The sequence below is a fragment of the Alexandromys fortis genome, unplaced genomic scaffold (genome assembly GCF_014885135.2).
Source record: "Alexandromys fortis isolate MF-2015 unplaced genomic scaffold, M_Fortis_MF-2015_v1.1 scaffold_0, whole genome shotgun sequence".
NCBI classification, from domain to species: Eukaryota; Metazoa; Chordata; class Mammalia; order Rodentia; family Cricetidae; genus Alexandromys; species Alexandromys fortis.
The window spans coordinates 42,753,090-42,774,740 of record NW_026067949.1 but is presented as its reverse complement, the minus strand read 5'-3'; the positions used below and the strand labels follow the sequence as shown (position 1 = coordinate 42,774,740).

The 21,651-nt window shown below is 40.3% G+C and overlaps 1 protein-coding gene across 5 annotated transcripts in view; it reads right to left on the bottom strand.

Moving 5' to 3' along the window:
- The window catches only part of Mthfd2l (methylenetetrahydrofolate dehydrogenase (NADP+ dependent) 2 like), an 89,263-nt gene that overhangs the window by 14,406 nt on the left and 53,206 nt on the right, over positions 1–21,651 (bottom strand). For 3 of the 5 annotated variants that reach the window (XM_050150036.1, XM_050150037.1, XM_050150038.1), the window contains exon 7: positions 8,538–8,663. The exons of the other annotated variants lie outside the window; for them this stretch is intronic. In XM_050150036.1, the coding sequence (XP_050005993.1) occupies positions 8,538–8,663 (126 nt within the window). The remainder of the gene's footprint in view (positions 1–8,537; positions 8,664–21,651) is intronic. 5 annotated transcript variants of the gene reach the window in all.

Sequence of the window (21,651 nt, the reverse complement as noted above, 5' to 3'; positions counted from 1 at the left end):
AAAGAAGAAAGGATAGAGTAGGAACCCACAGGACACCTCCATCTGGACAATAGGCTTCCAGAAGTGTGTGGAACCCCTGACTGCTGTGTCAGGGAACGTATCTGTTGCAGCTTGCTTTGGCAGCTCTGGTGAAGTGCTGCAGACACTTCATGATGCACAAATACAGGATGGACAAAGACAGCATCTGTGGGTGAAGAACTGCTTGATGTCCTTGGCCGCCTGCTTAACCGCAGACTTCCAGTTGGAGAGGGTTGTGACTTGAGGTAATGCATTGCAACATCCCTTTGTTAGAAGAGTTCATCCTCGTACTCCAGCATAATCCTTACGAGAAATAAAGGAGCCACCAAATTGGAGAGGGCAAAGCAAACCATTACAATGTTCTTTGAATGCATCTGTGCACTTGAGCCTTCATATGGAAAATACTGCTCACAGTTTACATGTGTATGTCATATTCCCCAAACTATGATATAAGCAGACGGGAAACGTCTGGAAGGAGCCATGTGTGGATATGACTAATATACACTACATATATAAATAAAAGTTTCAAAGAACAAATCAAAACTAAATTTTAAAATTACTAATGGTGTTTGAGGGGTAGACTTTCACTGAAATGTGGCTTCTTGACTCTGCACACTTACGTTTATTTCACTGCAGATCTTACAGCTATCACAGTCATTTCTACTTATCGTCCTGTAAACGGGAGACAACACGCGAAGAAAACCCGGTTTCAGACAATGAACCCACCTCTTTTGTTTACGAGGAAAACACCATTCCTGCTCCATCTCTCCCCCTCCTCCTTCCCAGTCCTTCCCTGCATTGTTCCATGTAACTAAATTTTTTAGGGAGGCAAGGTCGGGATTGGCAGAGAGGGAGGAGGGAGCAGGCATTAAGGAACAAACATTCCTGTTCTTCCCATCCCATCGCAACCCCTGTGGAATAATGCATCATAAAACTGCAACAAAGTCATTAACGCTTCATACGTTTGCAGAAACATCTGTATGTTGGGCATGAGGCATAGTGGGGCCTGAGAGGGAACCAACAGGAGCAGGGCTAACTGAATTGCAGCATGGGAAGTCATTAATTACATGTGCAGCTGACCAAATCCATTTGGTGAATTGCGGCCATAAAAGCAGTGTAATTATGAGCGTCTGGGACTAGAGGCTGCATTCCAGCTTGTAACTCAGAAGGAGCTCCTTACCGCCCAGACTCTGTAATCTCTTGTTTGTATCTTTGGGATATACCCTGCTTTGTCATAAATGTCTGATGGAGACCTTAAAGCTTCAACAGAAAACAGTGAAAGAAGGTAAAGGAGAAACTCGTTATGACCCATCATAAAATAGCAATCTACAAAGCAAATCTAGGATTCTCAAATGTGTTATTTATTGCATGACTGTTGCTAATGAAACTTTCCTAGACATTAGAAACAGTTTTGTTATATAGATGCTCTTAAATACTGTCTTGGGGGATAAGAGAAATGGCTCAGCATTTAAGATCGTGTGTTGTTCTTGTAGAAGACCCCCATACAGTTCCCGGTACCCATATTGAGTACCTTACAATCACTCATATCTCCAGCTCCAAGGGATCCAACTTCTCTGGCCTTCTCAGGCACCTATACTTATATGTCATATCCACAAAAGGCACACACATATAATTAAAGATAATAAAAATTAATCTTAAAAAATCTTAAATACTACCTTAGGTAGAGGAATGAGGTATGCTCAAATAGCTGAAGGAGGATGATAAATATTGATCAGAGGCTAGAAGCATCCATGAACATTCCTGAGTCCTATACCTGAGGATCTGCGCAAAGTAAAACATTGGTTCAATGTGATGCTAATTTTATGGCTCAATTTATTCTTTTTGTTTGTTTTTGAGACAGGATTTCTCTATGTAACAGCCCTACCTATCCTCAAACTTGCTCTTTAAACCAGTTTGACCTTGAACTTGATCCACCTGCCTCTGCCTCCCAAGTGCTTGAAATCAAACATACATGCCACCACATTCAGCTGATTCTATTTATTCTTAAGAGGATTCAAGAAATCATGGCATTGGAGAAAAGGCCTATTAAGGCCCTATGGGATCTCTCCAGAGCTTTTTAAGCATCAACATCTCCAACCCCAGGAAGTCTGCATGGACAGTGCTGAGGTGGGAAAGGCTGGACACTGGAACCAAGCAAACTGAGCAGTGATGAGAGGTGGAATCAGAACTGCACAGCTTCAAACCTCATGACATTTCATTGTGTGTTCAGATAACTGCAGCAGCAGTGGCATGCTGCAGCAGCAGAGATTCTGCAGCAGAGGTTCTGCAGCAGTGGCATATTGCAGTTGTTGGAGGGAGATTGCTTGTTTGTCCCAGTTGCCCAGAACCAAAATAATCACACATAAACCATATTAATTAAATATTACTTGGCCCATTAGCTCTAGCTTCTTATTGGCTAACTCTTAATTTAGCCCATCTCTGTTAATCTGTGCATCACCACGAGGTCGTGGCCTACCAACAAAGTTTCAACGTATCTGTCTCTGGTAGCAGCTCCATGGCTTCTCTAAACTCTGCCTTCCTTCTCCCAGCATTCACTTATTTTTCCCCACCTATCTCTAGTCCCTGCACAGGCTCAAGACAGTGTCTTTATTAACCAACAGTATTCACAGCATACAGAGGGGAATCCCACATCATGTGATTGTTGAAGTAGTCTGAATAATCGGCACAGGGAGTTATATTTGTCCAGTAGCCTTTGACAAATTTGTGTTGTCAAAGTACAGAAAAGTATCTTTCTATAATCTATAAGTATATGGAGAATTGAAAATAATGGTAAAGCTGAGATTTTTTTTTAAAACAGAAACATTGAAAATTAAAGTTTTACTACTTTGCAGGACTCTAGGAGGAACAATCTGGTACTTGCCATCTGGTGTACCTCCTTCTACATAGAGAAAGCATCTGTTCCATAACTCGGCAAATTCTCCTCCTTCCCACAGTTCCTATGGCTTCCAACATTTTACACTTTGCCCCTCTGATAACCTCATGAGATGTCCCTGGGAGTTCTGTAACCACAGCTATAAAGCAGTTTGACTTTCCCTGGGACGGAGTCACCCTTTCCCTTACATCCTCTGTGCCCGTTTACACTGGAGAATCATTCCCATCAGTGCAATCTACTTATGCATCGTCCAACTTCCTGCATTAATGAGCCAGTCTTCTCTGTGAGGAAACTCTCTTCTACATCTGCATCTACCCACATCTGCTGTGTTCGTCTTAGCACAAGTTACTGTTGAATTAGGAGCGGCGGCAGGGCTGCGTCCCCGGCACCCAGCCGCCCGCATGGCTAGCTTATGCCCAGAAATAATTACACGGAAACTGTATTTTTTTAAACATTGTCTGGCCCGGCTAGGTCCAGTTTCTTATTGGCTAGCTCTTACATATTGTTCTAACCCATTTCTAATATTCTGTGTAGCCCATGAGCTGGCTTACCAGAGAGGATCTTAACCTGCGTCTGTCTGGAGTGGGAGCATCATGGCGACTCTTCTTTTAACCTTCTTTCTCCCAGAATTCTCTTCTGTATACTCCGCCTACCTAATTTTCTATCCAATAAAATGGGCCAAGGCAGTTTCTTTATTAATAAGAAACTATTCCCACATCAAGTTACAGTGAAACTTTCTCAGATGCTCACAAAGCACGCAGGCTCTCCCTGTGGCAATCTCTGGCCAAACCTGTGAGACTGTGGTGTGACCCCTGGTAAAATCCCTCTCTCTCAACAGGGGAGAGGAAACCGTCCCTCACCTTGGGTTATGTCCTGATGAACAACCTGAAAAGCGACATGTCAAAGCCTATTCCTCTGGGAGGCTGAGTCATAGCCTCACGGGCAAGGCCTTCTTCACCGAGATCAGCTCATCCTGAGCACTCTGGATCTGTGAACCAGCCAGGTGGCAGGGAAAATCAGGAAAAACCTCAGATGTTTATTTTATGATAGGATCAGAATATTCTGATCTTGTAACCTCTTTCTAAAAATCTCTATGCTTTTATTTACATGGTCATTTTACAGTATGCTGCTGAAAGTCTGAGACACTGAACATTAAAACTGAGAGGGAACACTGAGAGCCAGTAGTTCCCGGTGCCTGTGGGGACTCATTCTCAGACCGCTAGTGGGTGTTTGGAATTGTAGACAGTACTGAACTTCATAGCTCTGAGGCTTCTGCCATTACATACCTACTTGTGATAAAGTTTAGTCTATAAACAGGCAGAGGAAGACAGTAACAGTAAATATGAGAACACTATACTGTAATAATGGTTTTGTGCATGTATATATCCTCTCTCAAAATATATTGCTGAGCCAGGCATGGTGATGTATGCCTTTAATCCCATCACTTGAGAAGCAGAGGCAGGGAGGTCTCCATGAGTTTAAGACCACACTGGTCTATATAAGGAGTTCCAGACCAGCCTAGGCTATGCAGTAAGACACTTTCTCATGAAAACAAAAACAAAACCCACAACATCTTATTGTGTTCTGCTAATGCTTTTTATATGAAATGAGATATCATGGTGTTTGCCTGCTTTAACAAGCTACGGAAGCATAAGGGGAGGCTGTCTTAATAACTGTTGAACTGGAATACTGTGACCAACAGGGATGCAGAGCTCTTAGGAGGTGACAGTGCTGCATCTAACACAACCTCATCAGTTCTCAGCCTGATGCTCGCACCTTTCATCTTACATTCGCCATTGACATTTCCTTCTTAGGCCGTCATCTACTTAACTACACAGAACTACAGCTTGATTAAACAATTGAGTCAAGTAGAGCATAAGTAGCTCTTGCAGAAGCTCATTTTAAAGTATTTCTGGACTATGTTCCTAGGCAAAAATAAAATCTTTACTTGTTTAAATAAAAAAAAAGGAATGCATGTAAATATCCTAAAAAAAAAAAAAAAAAAAAAAAAAAAAAAACACGGGGGTAGGGAAGGCGAAGCATTTTGCTGGGTAAGTCTGCTCCCGAAGTCAAGGCTGTGAACTGGACCGTCTCTACTTTTCATCCGTTCTCTTCTGTTGCTAGTGTCCTGCAGGCATCCTAAGCATGTGAAGGGTTTGCAGGAAACACAACAATCACTGTGTTTTATCAAGACACATAATAACAGTGGGAAAGGAAAGAAACCCCAGGTTTTAAGGCCAAATGAATCATTGCTCACTCATTTGAGCTGAGGAATTCAAGTGCATCTCTGAAACCTAACTGGCATGGTATATGAGACAAGGTAAAGAAATTATAGCCTTCTAAAAATTGTATAAACTTTATTATAAAAACTTACACATAAATAAAAACATTGTAGGCCATAATTAACCAGACCTAAAACCAATACAGCTCACTGAATTTCTACGTAACTAGAGTAGGCATTTGGAATGGAAGCTGTGGAGCCTCACATTAAATCTTACACTTTCACTATTGAGGATATTTTATGGACTTTTCCACCACCCAAAACAAAACAAAATCCATGGAATAATTAGAACCAGGAGAACAATTAGCTGTGTGACCTCTTCACTCATGCCATCACCTGCACTCAGCCCTTCTTGTTCTCTTCATGCTATGTCATACTCACATGCACACGTGTTTACATACATGTATACATATGTTAGTGGTTAGATTCTGCATCTGAGAGAGAATGTAGTTTTTCTGAGATTTCATGATTTCCTTTAATATTACACATTCTTATTTCATCCATTTTCCTACAAATTTTTAACTGCATTTTTCTTTTTTTTCTTTTGTTTTGTTTTTCTTGGTTTTTCAAGACAGGGTTTCTCTGTAGCTTTGGAGGCTGTCCTGGAACTACCTCTTGTAGACCAAGCTGGCCTTGAACTCACAGAAATTCAACTGCCTCTTGAGTCAACGTTGGTATTAAAGGCATGCGCCACCACTGCCCAACTTAACTTCATTTTTCTTTAGAACTGAGCAGCATTCTATTTCTATATCACCAACATTTAATTATCCACTCATCCACTGATGGACAACTGGGTTGATCTGATCGACAAACATGTGAGTGCAGGAATCTCTCCAGCGGGGGATGCGGTTCTCTGGATCTACTCTGCCCAGGTCCACACTGTAGTTCTAGCTTTAGATTTTCCAGAAACCTCTAAATTATGTTCCACATTTGGCATATTAATCTGCACATCCAACAACAGGAATAAGCATTTCTCTCCACATCTTCTCCAACATTTGGTGTCAGATTTGCTGACGATGGCTGTTCTGACTGGGGTAAGATGGAGGTTCAAAGCAGTTATCATGTATTTCCTTGAAGGTTACAGACCCTGAACTCTTTAAAGCAGCTATTGACCATTTTTATGTCTTTTTCATTCAGTTCACTGTTTCTATTTAGTTCACTTTCCTATTTGTTAATTGGCAATTTTATTCACTTGGTAATTAATTTCCACAATAATTTATAAATTCTGACTGTTAGCCCTTTGCCTGAAGTGTAGCCATCAAAGATTTCTCTCCCATTCAGTGGTCTGTCTGTTAACTCTGCTGTTTTCTTTGCTGGACAGAAACCTGTTTTCATCTGGCCCCATCTTTTGATACCAAGGGTTAGTTCCTGGGCTGCTGGTATTCTAGATTTCCTCTCGTGAGCATTTCAGCATGTATACCCAGCATATATGTACACATCTTTACACATATATAGTGGTGCAGACATGTTTCAGTGGAAAATCAGTGCTGTAGACTAGAACTTAAACCACACGGGGGTCCCTAGCAATCAGAGCGCATGAGGATGGTAGTGTACTTTTTTAACAAGTCCACTGTGCTTGATCTGCTCCTAGAACACATCAGTGCACACGTGTGGCTGCTCTTTGTTCCTTAACCAGCAGACTTAAATGGCCTAATCAGGGTCTAGTCCCTGTTTCTGTGCAGAATCTTACAAATGTGAGGCCCGTGCCCTGGGACACTTGCAAACATCTGCATTTTAAATCTTGTTAAACATCATGTTAAACTGGATAAATGAGCAACTGGTGATCACGTTCTCAGTATAAATCTAAAGTGTGAATTCTAAGGGCTAGATATCTGGCTCAGTGACTAAGAGCCTGGCTATTCTTTCAGAGGACCAAGCCTCAATTTCCAGCACCCACCAGGTGACTCACAACAGTCCATAACTCTAGTTCCAGGAAATCTGACTCCCTCTTCTAGCTACCTTGGGAACTAAGCATGCATGTGATACAGAAATATATATGTAGGCAAAACACTCATATGCATAAAAAATAAAACCTACATTTTAAAATGGCATTGTTTATTCCTGGGCTCCAGGTAGCCACGCCTTAATTAGGTTCCACTTCTTAAGGTGATTGGTTAGCAGAGCTTCCCCCATCAGGAAGCCTCCTTTCTTGGTCAGGGAGTCCAAGAGACTCCAAAACCACATGCACTATTACTATTGTCCTTGGCTGCCTCCTAGAACTGAAAGGCACCACACACCTCAGACAGAAGACTTAGAGGAATCAGCCTTGCAACAGACATGGATTCTTCCTCCATGAAGACTAACTCATGCAGTACCCAAAGGTGCTATGAAAAGCATCAAGGAAGAAAAAAACAATTAATAGTCCTACCTGCCTTCAAAGTCCAGGACCCACAACAATGATCTCACCAATCACCTAACCTCCAAGTATAATAGTGCTACTCATACCTTGGAAATAACCAACAGCTGTGTGTACTAAGAGTCCTTACTAGGGTGGAGTCATGTCTGGTACTAAAAATCGGGTTCCTAGGGTGGCTGAAGAGGTCACAGACCCAAGAAGAGAACCTCCTACTGCCATTTTCCTAAACCAACATAATTTCTAATTATATTCCAAACATTTATCTTTATACCCACAGAAAAGTGTGGCTCTTACCCTCCTCAAAGAAACTTCTTTTCCCAGCTGACAGAGGTACTCCTCTGTAGTACAAGTGATCAAAGTGCAGAGAATATGTAACTGCGGTTTCAGCCCAGTTGTTTCACCTACAATACAGCACTTATACCCAAGGCTCAGAGAACATCTTGGAAAAAGAGTGGGAAGATTTTCAAGGGAGAGAGGACCGGGATCCCTGCTGTTAGACAATGTTTTGTACTCATGAAATCTCAAAACCATGATTACCTAAACAGGATCTGCATAATGATACCAGTCAGCATGTCAGCTCGGAAAGGGGAAATTTCATAAAGTCACACCCCTAGATGAAAAACTACAGGCAATAAACAAACGGCTGCTCAGAAAGGGAGAATCAGTCTTCTACAGGGACCACCTCCCTTCAGATTATCCAATCCCAAGTCGCCAGCCCTAAACATATATACATAAGGAGCACCACTAAACGGGCTTGGTAGGTTGTGCATATGCATATATGTGTGTGTGTATACAAGTGTAACAATAATAATCATAGAAGTGAGATCAGAAACTTGATAGGGAGTGGGGAAACACAGAAAGAGCTGGAGGGGGAGAGAAGGGTGGAAATTGTGTAAAAACAGTATTTGTATGAAATTCTCAAAAATACACAAGGATGAAGGTTGGAATCGAGGTATCCCCTTCACTTATCAAGAGGCTTGTGTTCTTACCTTCGAAGTCTACATCTCCAACTAGTTTTGTCTTTCCTGTCGTAGGATCTTGAACATAGTTGATACCCACATCAATTACTGCTGCGCCTTCTCTAACCATATCAGCTGTAATCAGCCTGGGAATACCTGCGAATGGAACAGCAGTGAAACACTCAAATTCTGTCCTGTACTTTGTCCTGTAGTCTTAAAGTATCTAAGTACACACTTTGCAAGTAAGAGACTAACTTCACGCTGATTACTGGTCATCAGGTAGAAGGACAACAGACAATTAACATTGCAGTTGTTTTGTTTGTTTGTTTTTATGAGTCTCTACAGAGTGAGCTCTGAACATTGCATTAACATACACTTTATTATTATGTTCCATGTTGTGTGTGTTGACTGTGTCCAGTTGGACATATTTGCCCAGCCAGAGACAAATCTTATTGCCTTGTGACAACATGCATGCATAAATCCTGAGGTAGATGAAGTCTTAGCTTTCTGGTCATTTGTCTTAATACTCTTAGCAAGAAATATGGCAATACACACACACACACACACATACACACACACATACACACACACACACACACTCACTCATTCACCAAAACAAAACAAAAATCTCAGAAACACTGGAGAGAAAACCCATATTCTCAGAGCTCTACGGTTCTGCTTCACATTTACGAAAGTCTCATTACAAAATAGAATAAGACTCAGCATAAACATATTGTCTTACAGATTAAAAAAAAAGTGTGATGTTCTCCATCATTAAACACAGGGTAAATACTTGGGGGAGCTACTGTAAACAGAAAACACTGCAGGGAGGGGGCCTTACATTCAAGGATGTGAGGAAAAAATCCAATACTCAATTCGTTCTCAAATTCTCAAGGAGGAATTTCTTCTAAAGTTAAAGCACAACCTTAATTTATGTTGTTGTGGGCAATACTTTGTTAGCTAAAGTCTGCTATTCTTATCCAAAGTGTCCCCTGGGCTAAGTAAACTCTGTAGACATTGGGGTCCCTGGGTTCTCAGACAGCCTCCAACCCTGCTCCAGACAGAGGCCACAGCATCCTTCTCCTGTGACATCCCTGGTAGCACTCTGAGAACAGAAATGTTAAGTTAAATTATGCCTGTGGGTACAGATTATGATGATAAAATAATAGCTAACTGGACATTGATTTAAAATCAAACCTCTGCATCCAAAGAGTCCAACTGAGGACCACTAAGGGATGTCAGAGAACTCCTAAAATAATAATAAATAGGGGGAGGGACTACACCTACAAACATTCACATCAACCTTTTTAATCCTCTCTCCCTGGATCATGGTACCCACTTAACCCAAAGGCTGACAAAGAATGAACTGGTTGTTAAGTCATCTCTCCTTCTTGATCAGCATCCACATCGCAGGCTGTGGGTCTACTTGGATCTCAGAACCCTAAGCAGCTGTGTTAAGCCACTTCCTGACACTAACAAATGTAGACTTTGTGTTTTGCCCCTTGAAGCTATACATCTTGCAGTCTCAGATCTGCATTTTGTTATCTTTACAGTAAAAGAATTAAAAGAATTCCTGGCAATCTTCCTCAAATAACATCCAGTCAGATACTAGGCCCCGGGATTTACTAAAGGACCCTCACACATTCTACCAGCCAGTAGTGCAAAAAGACCAAAATTTCACTGTAATTCTTTTTCTATAGTGGTGATAAAGATTGGAAAGAACATAAATTTCAGAAAATATGAGTCAGACTCTTCCTGTCAAATTTCTAAGAGCTCAATTGTGGTTATGTTTTGATGTATGAACAGATGCATTTCTGAATCTGCAGCAAAAAGCAGTCCAAGTGCAATACACCAGGGACCAGATTTCATAATTAAAAAAAAAAAAACTTGCAGTTGAAACCTCTCACCTGAATATTTTGAGTTTTTGTAATTCTTTTACCAGTTGTCTACATTTCCAATAAAATAGTTAACTAGATTTCCATTGATCAAAATTCTGGGTCATTTAATCAAATATGAAACTGAGTTGCTATGTGCCTATGATCTTATCTAAAATTTCTATTTTAAATATATTTACACACAAAAGCTCATGGAAGGCTATGGAAACAAGCCACTGTTCTGTCCCAAAGGATAAAATACCTATCTATGAATATATTTCTGGAGAAGAAAATTTATTATTAAGGTAGAATTTAAAAATAACTTAGATAATCATATTAGAATTCAATAGTCTCATAATAAACAGCAGGGTTTCCTATTTATATGATATGTTTGCGAGAAGACCTCTGATATATGAGTATACCATCATTGGATGGTTATATAGAGTTACCCTAATTTGCATACTATCGCTATCTAATCAAGTGCTGTAGTTTGCTATTCTATTATTCTTTACGTGAAAAGTAAAACAATTCACCACTGTTGTTAAAGAAAAATGTGTTACACAATATAGGATGGCAATATTTAAAGCCGCAGGCACCATTCCGTGCTGCAGGTGCTCAGAGGTCCTTCACCACTGCTGTGTGAACGCCCCTTAGTGTAAAGCTGTAAGTGTGAACGCCCCTTAGTGTAAAGCTGTAAGTGTGAATGCCCCTTAGTGTAAAGCTGTAAGTGTGAATGCCCCTTAGTGTAAAGATGTAAGTGTGAACACCCCTTAGTGTAAAACAGAGCTTTACCACTGCTGTAAGTGTGAAGTTACATCTCCTTAAACACAGTCCTAACTAGGCATTTTCATATGCCAAGTGACAGGTTCAGAACCGTGATCACACACACACACACACACACACACAAAGTCTCTTCCCTGTAGTTCCTCCTATCTCAGTCATCTTTGAGTCTTTATGAAACAGCTCAGTCCGGGCATCCTGATAAAAGGAGGCACGGCACTTATGCATTGTTTTAATTGGTAGAGTTGAAAGGGCTGTGTAAACATTACCTAATTAAACTTCACAGCAAGTCAGTGAAGCAAGAGAGCTTTACCCATTATCCTCATTCACAGAAGCTAGATTTTGAGGTACTGGGAGGCTAAATGATTTCTTAGTTTCACAATGTTGAGTCAGAGGTGAGGCTGGGAACAAGACCAGAACTCAGATATAAAACTGGAGCCATGGAAATGCCTATTCAGGTGGATCACTCTATCAGCTGGAAGGTAGCCTCCTACTTAAATACTTAAAGTAAGCACAATGGAATTCGTATGAATGCATGTTTTCTTGTAGATCAGGAAACACTCTGAAGCCTTATTTGCTCTGGTGGCAGTCATATCAGGGACACATGGAACCTAGCTGTCTTAGTTATGTTTGTGTAGCTGAGACTACAATATCTGAGAGAGAAAAAATGGAAAATGAAGGAATGGTTTGTTACTCCTAATTTCAGAGGCTTCGCTCTGTCAGGGAAACCAAGAGAGAAAGTAGCTGCTACCAGGGTGGGCAGAAAGCACAGAAAAAGAAAGGAAGAGGCCAGTGACAAATTATCAGGAGGAACCTACTTCCTCCAGCTTGGCTCTGCCTCCTAAGGCTTTCAGATCCTCTCTGACTAGTGCTACCAGCGTGGGGCTTAGTGTTCAACACCGAGTTGTATAGAGTCATTCATGTGGAAATCATGGCACCATCGTTAAACAGAACCCCTTCTAAGAGTGAGAGTGTTTTCTCCCAAGCATCTTTCTATCATTTCTAGGAAGTCTCAAGGAGCGCTGGCCAACGAGGCGTTAGAAGACAGCCAGACAGCACGTCCTCTCCTTCCTGTCATTCTTTCTCTGTGCTCTTTGTCTTCTATCTGATACTTGCATGGTAACGACATGTCAGGATAATTTTGTTCACGATAAAGGCAACATCTGAGAAACCAGGAGAGTGGCAGGTTTGTGACCAAGCTAAGGATCTTGAGCTGTATTAGATTTCATCAACTTGGATACAGATATTTGGTGGGGTGCAGAAATTCCTAGGGTAACTATTAAGTAGTCCCATTAACTTCTGCCTGGACAGCTGAAGAGATGCAAGCTTCTCTTCTCTTCCTATAAGCAAATCTTCTTCTCTGTAAAAGGATCATGCTGCATCTGCAGATCTGGATAGGGACATAGTTTAGAGGCTGGTGAGCTAAATATCTAAAGTCTATATTGACAGATACAACGCTATCTCTACAAAAAGATATTGCTGCATTTGTGGATCTGGATATGAATATAGTTTGGAGGCTGGTGAGCTAATTATCTAAAATCTATATTGACAGATACCATGCTATATGTAGAACACACATCAAATGAGATAGGCACCAAACATTTCAAACTCTTCATTTTGTGCATGTGTGTTTGTGTTCATGAGTGTGCAAATATGCACAGTGTCATACACATAGAGGAGAAAGGGAAAGTTCAGGTGTCATTCTTCAGGCCCTGGCCAGCGTGCGTTTGTATGAGACATGGTTTCTCACTGGCTTGGAGTTGACCACGTAGGACCTGCCCATCTCCATCTTCAGAGTGTAGGACTACATGGCTCTAGAGGGGAGCCAGAACCTCATGGTCTAAGGCAAACGCTGCTGAGATGTTCCAGGCACTAAATTATTTTTATAACTGGTTTTGAGATTTACCTATTCTTATTTTCTCAGTATTGGTGTTTTGTCTGATTATAAGTTTGTGCACCACATGTTTGCACTGCCAGAAGTGGTTAGAAGGGAGCACCATAGCCCCTGAAACAGGCATTACAAATGGTTGTGAGCCACCATGTAGCTGCTGGTCCAGGGCAAGAGCAGCCGGTGTTCTTAACCATTGAGCCATCTCTCCAGGCCCTGAAATTTTTCTTTAAAAGGAAAATGCTTACTGGGTTAAGAGTGTAAACGATTACGGGAGCGAACTGTATGACCTAAAAGGAGAAGGTGGGGTTAGAATGGGACAACAACAATCTCAAAGTCCCCTAGATGCAACACAGTCCAATGTGAAAGCCAAGCATCTCTTAATAAAACATAGCTTGGCATATACTAGAGAACAATACATACAGTAAAGGTATGTATTCTTTGATTAAAATTGTCTTATATATGGATTAACACATGTATTACATGTTTCATTAGAGGCCTCATTATTTCTGTCCTACCTGATTCCCTCCAGCACACTCAGATTCCTGCCAAGGGACATGGCAGTACCTTTCATTCAAGAAGTTAAAGTCCTCTCTGAATCTGGGCCTGGCTTTAGGAGTCAATTTGGAGTAGAATAGGACAGAAATTGCAATGCCTAGTCCTAGAGATCCTGCATTTCCCACTCGCTTTCTGGGGCTTCTGAAGTCACCACAAGGAAGGTCACATTCGTATGTACACTAGGTCCATGATCAGAATAGGACACACATGCAGTAGAAACAGTGCTTCAAACAAGCCTTAACTATAGTGGAAGGCAGAGCCGACTCACAAACTTAAAAGCAACTCAACCAACTTGTGAATATACGAATGAATCAGTCTGAGATTAACTAAGGGCAGCTTAGAATGTAATCTTCCAAGTCACAGACTCACGGGTTATAATAGTAATAGTGCCTGTTCTTTTATGATAATGAGGTTTCACATGGTTAGTCCCACAACATTAGCACCCACAGAATATTAATTTCTTACTAGTGATCATAACTGAAATACTTGTGAACATTTTAGCACATACTCTGTAAGTTAAAATGTATTACACATGCACAATAAATTACTTTTTCAATTGATAGCTAACATCTCCACAGGCAGGGGAAAGTTTGTTACTACCCTTTCAAATTACTGTACACCATGACTTCTCATTTATAGTATCTAATCAATCCATTTTCTGTCTGAAAATTCAATAATATAAATATTATAGAAATGTACACACATAACAGAGATATAATTCAGGACGTATAGAAATAAAAAATAGGAAGCCCCTTATCACTGCTACTCAGTTCAAATTTATATTTACACTTCAAAATGGTAAAAACCCACATTATGTTCATGACACTTTAAGCTGTAAGAATTGTGTAAATAAAGCATCTCTCAAAGGTGGTCCTCGTTGTCATCCTCTCAGCAGACTTCTGGATATTCTTCTAATCTTCCAACTCCTTTTTCCTCATTTGTTTCTGCATTGTGAACTCATGAAGTACAAAATACATGTTAAACACTGCAGTGGTTTTAAGGTATGTGGATGAAATAAGAGAATCACATGCATACTAGATATAAATTACTTAGAATAATATAGTTCTTGTGTTGGTGGTTTGAGTACATAGTTATTCATGGTTATATTACTATAATGATTATATTCTGTATACCTTAGAGTATACAAAATCAATTTGATTTTTAGCATCAATTTCACTTTATTTTTGGCAAAGATGATCATGTTGTCTGAAAATGAAGTCAGTTTTGCTTTTTCCTTTCTAGCGTGGATACACACCTCACTGTACTAGATTGAATAGTAACTCAATGTTAGACAGAAGCTGTGAGTGGAAATACCTTTTACTTGTTCTTGATAAGTTTCCCGTAGCAGTTTCCTCAGATATAAAACATTTCCTCTTATAAAAGACACAGGATGTCCTAAAGGGAGGTGAAACATTCTATTCTGCAGGGAAGCACCTTAAGCTCAGGAAGTAAACAACTAAGCTTCAGGAGATCCCTGAAACTGAGCAGAATCACCAGGTCTCTCTGGTCACAGTGTATAAAAGCTACAAGAACTCTCAGATAAGGTGAGCTGACCAGAAGAGATACTCTCTAACCTGTTAAGCTGCCTGGAAAGAGATACTTTCTAACCTGTTGGGCTGCCTGGAAAGAGATACTTTCTAACCTGTTGAGCTGCTTTCAAATTATGTAGTTTTCTAGGTTACAGCTTTTGTGAGTCATCACTCAAGCAGGACTGGCTTTTGATGAGACAGTTGTTTCAGTTGTTTGTGTTCTAGTAAATAACCCCTCAACCATATTCCTCTGGGCCCCCAGTAAAACTCCCTGTACTATGAAGTTGGAACTCCACGGCACCCTTACTCAGATCTGCTGCCAGTTCTCTGGCTGGGGGCCTTAAGAGATTGTGTCGCATGTCTCCCCAGGTACAGAGTTATACAAGGAGTTTTCATGCTCTTACCATTGAGTGCAATATTTCCTGTAAGATATTTACAAATTCTTTTCATCATGGAGGGGAGTCTCTTTATACTCCCAGTTTGCTGGGAATATTTATCAGGAACTGGTGATATATGGTTTCTAAGATTATGAAGACTTTGTAAAATTTGTATTTTATTTTTTGTTGCTAACATAAAAAGTTACATAAACTAATTTTACACGGTTAAACTCATCTATTTAATATTTATATAATTCATCTATACAAATATATAAGGGATAAACACCATTTATTCATGATGTTTTATCCTGTAATGTATTGAGTTATATTTGAATTTAAAAATGTCAAATTACTTTATTGAGGTATGATTGACGTATAAAAATTCTGTATCAGGGCCGGGCGGTGGTGGCGCACGCCTTTAATCCCAGCACTCAGGAGGCCGAGGCAGGCGGATCTCTGTGAGTTCGAGGCCAGCCTGGTCTACAAGAGCTAGTTCCAGGACAGGAACCAAAAAGCTACAGAGAAACCCTGTCTCGAAAAATCAAAAAAAAAATCTGTATCTATTTAATGCAAACAACTTAATGGGGTTAGAGGTAAGCTCACATTTATGAAGCGATCACCAGAATCCATCAACCACAAAGTTATTTCTCCCATCTTTTAAATTTAATTTCAAATTGTTTTTAGGGGAATAAGACCACTTCACATAATACCTACCTTCTTAACAAGATTTTAACTATACAAAAAAGTGCTGTGAATTATGGACTCGGTGATAAACATATCTCTGGTGATTTATTCATCATATGTAACTGAAACTTTGCAACACTCAGACATACCCCCCATTCTCCCCACTCCCAGCCCTGGAATCCATCATTCTGATGTTTATATCTATGAGTTTGGGTACTTTAGTTTGCTCATATAATCATGTCCTACTTGTAATTCTGTGATTTATTTCACTAAGCATACTATCTTCCTAATTTCTATGATCACAGATAGTTGGACTTCATATGTGTGAACGAGAGATCTGTGTGTGTGCTTCTGTGTATATATGTGCACATACTAGCATCTGGAGGCCAGCACAATGTGTGGAGCCCTCCTTAGTCACTTTCCATGTTATTTTTTGAGCCAGAGTCTCACTGAATCTGGACCTCTCAAGTTGGCAAGACTGGCTTGACAGGGAGAGAGTGTCTCCTGTTACCACCCAGTTCTGGGGTATGTATTTGTGCCACTTCACCTGTCCTCCGTGTGTGCGTGCTGGAGAGTCAAACTCATGCTGCCATACTTACACAACAAGTACTTTACCAACTGAGCCACATTCCCAATCTTGATTTTCTTTCTTTTTATGGATGACTATTTTTTTATTTCATGTCATATTCTATTTATCCACTGGCCTATCAGTGAACAAGTAAATTACATGTCTTGACTGTTGTGACTGTGTTCAAATGATCAAGTGAATACAGATAATACTTTGTGATACTGATTTCTGGTTTTTTTTATTATTTATGTATGTATACTTACAAGCTAGATTGCTAGGTTATACTTTTCCTTTTTGAGGAAACTCTATAGTACTTTTCATAGTGCCTGTGTCTGTTTTCATTCAAAAGCACAATGATGCTTTTGTTTCACCAGCAAGTATGATCCCTGTTTCCATAACAGCCATCTTAACAGATTTGGTATGATAGCTCAGTGTAGATTGAATTTCTATTCTCCTGATAATGATGTTGAGCCTTTTGTTTTTCTGTTGCTGATCACTTTATTTCTTTTTTGGAGTAAAGATCTGTTCAGTTCCGTTGTCTAGTTTAAATCAGTCTGCCTTTCCCTTGGTTGTTTCGTGTCTTGCCATTAGCTCCTTATATAGGCAGACACTGACACTTTCTAAGATATATTCTTTTCAAATCATTCGCCCATTTTGTAGGTTGCTTTCTCATTTAAAAACTGCTTCACTGCTAAGTCAACGCTTTGTTGCTAATAACTGTATATGTTTGCTTCTGTTACCTATAGTTTCTTGACAAATAATCATAGAGAAGTTTGTTCAATTATTTAGTAACCCTAATTTTACCATTTAAAAGATGTAAAGTTTTCAGTGAGAGGGGTGTAATTATTCATTTTTAATAAGAATTAAGTCTTGGGTGAATATTTAGTATTTCAGGACTTACAGCTTCTTTAACATTTGAATTTATAATCATCACACTGGTGTGGGACAAATCTGTATTCTGTCAATTACGTTTTAAATAATGGTGATTGGCCAGTAGCCAGGCAGGAAGTATAGGTGAGACAACCAGACAGGAAGTAGAGGCAGGTCAATGAGAACAGGAGAATTCTCGGAAGGAGGAAGCCCTTTCCTCTGCAGTCCTGTCCAGACACGGAAGAAGCAGGATGTGACCCGCCCTGCTGAAAAAGGTACTGAACCATGTGGCTAACATATACAAAAACAGTGTGCTAATATACGTTATAAGAGTTAGCAAGAAGCCTAAGCTAATGGGCCAATCAGTTTATATCTAATGTAGACTTTCTGTGTGATTTTCTTTGGGACCTAAAGACTGTGGGAACTGGGCAGGACAGAAACCACAACGAGCCCGCCTTCATGTTACATCATACCATATAAATATATACTATAAAAGACAAATTTATGTGTGTCATATGTGTAGACTAACAGTAAATCACCTGCACTCTACACTCTCAGAGAAGAACTATGTGTAATGTACTTAATTTTGTCCCCTTCACAGTTATAAAGCTCACACTCATGGTTCTCTGTAGTTCCCAGGTATAAAGGTTCATATAAAATAAGGAATTATTAATTAACATAACCAGAAAAAATTCAAGAAAAAGTGAAGTTGAACATTATAAAGTAACCCCACATTAGCTCAGAATTGAGTATAATAAAGGATTCCTTATTCAGGCATAGACTCACAGGTCACAGTCCTCTGCACAAACAGGGAATAGGAACCAAATCCAGCAGTGGAGAGAGAGCACATACAAGCTTTATGGCTGCATTTATAGTATAAGAGACCACACTCAAGTGAGCTGGTATCTTAAAGGCTGAAGGAGTTCCTACAGCACCTCCCCCTTTTGTCTAAAGAAGAGAGTTCTAAGCCTAATACAACACTATACACAATAAAAACAAATATCAAGCATAAAAATTAGAATTACAACCAGCTTAAACAATATCAAGCAAGAAACATATCCTAAACATTTCAATAAGTATCCTATCCTAAGGAGTCTAAGTCTTGTATTGAAAGTTGCTTGGCCAAGTCATAAGAGGAAAGTAACTACAACTATCTAGTCTTCAACCCCGTTGAAGACCTGAGAAGGGAAATAATATTACTTGAGTAAATAGGAAGTGCAATCAAGCAACTTCCAAAATGTGCAGTAAATGACAGAGACAACTGGCTACCTGGGCAATCACTTAGTCCCATTTGCAATGTTGGAGTAACCAACTTTAGCTAAGGTCTAGAGTAACTGACAGACCATTTTCAGAGGCAGGAAATTTTTCAAAATCATCTTGCCCTGTCTTGGAAAAGTTTGACGTACTTTTTTCTTGTATCCTGTTTCTCCTGTCCAGACATTATGCATTTTGTCAGTGGTTGAGGCATGGGCAGTTCCTTGCCCAAAAGCCAATTTGCTAAAAGAAAACAAGCTCCAAGTAGAGTGTCTTTGCTGCTTAGCATTCTGTCAAAGGGGAGGTGATGTGGGATTCCCCTCTTCCTGCTGTGAATACCATTGGTTAATAAAAAATCCTCTTTGGGCCTACTGCAGCACAGAATAGGGCAAGGCAGGAATTCCAAGCAGATAGAGGAGGAGAGAGTAGGCAGAGTCAGAGAGAAGCCATGTAGCCACCACAGAAAACAGATGCTGGACGTTGAATGGAACCTTACCAGTAGGCAACAACCACATGGTGACCCACAGATTAATATAAATGGGTTAATTTAAGATATAAGAGCTTGTCAATAAAAAGCGTGAGCTAATAGACCAAGGAGTGTTATAATAATACAGTTTCTGTGTGACTATTTCGGATATGGGTAGCCAGGAAACAAACGAGCAGCCTTCTGCCTACAAGCAAATGCACTCATTCAAAATGTGAAGAGAGTCACAGTCCCTTTTCTGTCTATAGAAAAAGGTTTTGTTTGTTTGTTTGTGAAAAGGACTTTACACAAGTTACTTGAAGGGGTGTAGTAGATGCTAACATGATTTCTTCCTTTTCGTGGCTCTCCTTTTGAACTAAAGCCAGACCTAAAGCAGGTATCCAGGTACACAGCCAGACTCCACAGCCCATGTCAAACCTGGCCTGTATGCAAACTGTTATACAAGCATGGAGTGTAATACTTCCATCACCAGTTCATTGCTCTTCTGGATTTAATTGTGTCCATGAGTATTCTTGCAAAGCTGAGAATAACTGACTACAAACCCAGTGAACCGTTTGCTGTCTGCCAGTCGGCACATGTCTGAAAGGAACACTCAGCAATGCCACATGCTCCTAACCCACAGGAATGATGACCTCACCTGCACACGGGCTCACATTCCTACCCACACTAGAAAGTAAAGTATGGTGTTTTCTAGTTCTTCCAATGAAGACAGTCATCATCTATTCAGTTGTTTCTCCTCCTTCCCTCACCCTGAACTCTGCAGGTGCAAGCCCTGAGTCAATGATGCTGATGCAATGCCCTCTTCACTCTTCATAAAGTGAACAGCCCCAAACAAGGAATTAAGAAGAATCTAGGGCTGAATGGATTTGAAAAAGACTGTCTTCCTCTACAAATTCCATCCTCATCTTCTAGTAAAGAAGCTTGGACCAAGTTAACCCCCTGGTTTCTGATGAAGACTGTCTATTCCTGAGAGCAAGGTTCTTCAATAAGTTCAGGAAACACAGTGATGAACAGAACACAGTCCTGGATGCTGAGGTCCCAGAACAGTGGAAGTCATTCAGTGATGTTCCTACCATAATTCTCAGTATTTCCCACATGTCACATCCCAAAATGTTCCTTTATAATTCTAGCCTCCTTTTAAAATATATTTTGTTTTTTATATTTTAAAAAAGCATTTGTATTAGTTCTTTGATAATTCCAAGCAATGTTTTACTCATATTTACACCTTTTCCCCAACTATACCCTTTCTATATACAACCTTTTGTTGTACATAAAACATGGACCAATAGAATAGAAAATACAAAAATTGACTCATACTGTTTCCACCACCTTATTTTTTTTTTTTACAAAGTGGTCAGAACCATATTAGAAAGGAGACAATCTCTTTAAAAAAATTGTGCTAGCTGGGAAAACTTGTTATCCATATGTAATAGAATGAAACTAGATCCTTGTGTGATGTGATATATATCTCCATAGGATGTGGAGCAAGGGGTACACTCATCCATTGCTGGTGGGAATGCAAACTTGTGCAACCACTATGGAAATCAGTGTGGCGATTTCTCAGGAAATTCGGGATCAACTTACCCCAAGATCCAGTAAAACCACTCTTGGGAATTTACCCAAGAGATGGCCTATCATATGACAAAAGCATTTGTTCAACTATGTTCATAGCAGCATTATTTGTAATAGCCAGAACCTGGAAACAACCTAGATGCCCTTCAATGGAAGAATGGATGAAGAAAGTGTGGAATATATACATATTAGAGTACTACTCAGCGGTAAAAAACAATGACATCGTGAATTTTGCATGCAAATGGATGGAAATAGAAAACACTATCCTGAGCGAGGACCTTTACCTGGCGATGGATGGAGATAGAGACAGAGACCCAAACTGGAGCAACAGCCTGACCTCCTAAGGTCCAAATGAGGAGCAGAAGGAGGGAGAACATGAGCAAGGAAGTCAGGACCACGAGGGGTGCACCCACTCACTGTGACAGTGGAATTATCTATTGGGAGCTCACCAAGGCCAGCTGGACTGGAACTGAATAAGCATAGGATGAGACCGGACTCTCTGAACAGGGTGGACAATGAAGGCTGATGAGAGGCCAAGGACAATGGCACTAGATTTCAATCCTAATACATGAACTGGCTGTGTGGGAGCCTAGCCTGTTTGGATGCTCACCTTCCTGGACCTGGATAGAAGTGGGAGGACCTTGGACTTCCTGCAAGGCAGGGAATCTGGACTGCTCTTCAGTTGCATGAGGGAGGGGGAATGGAG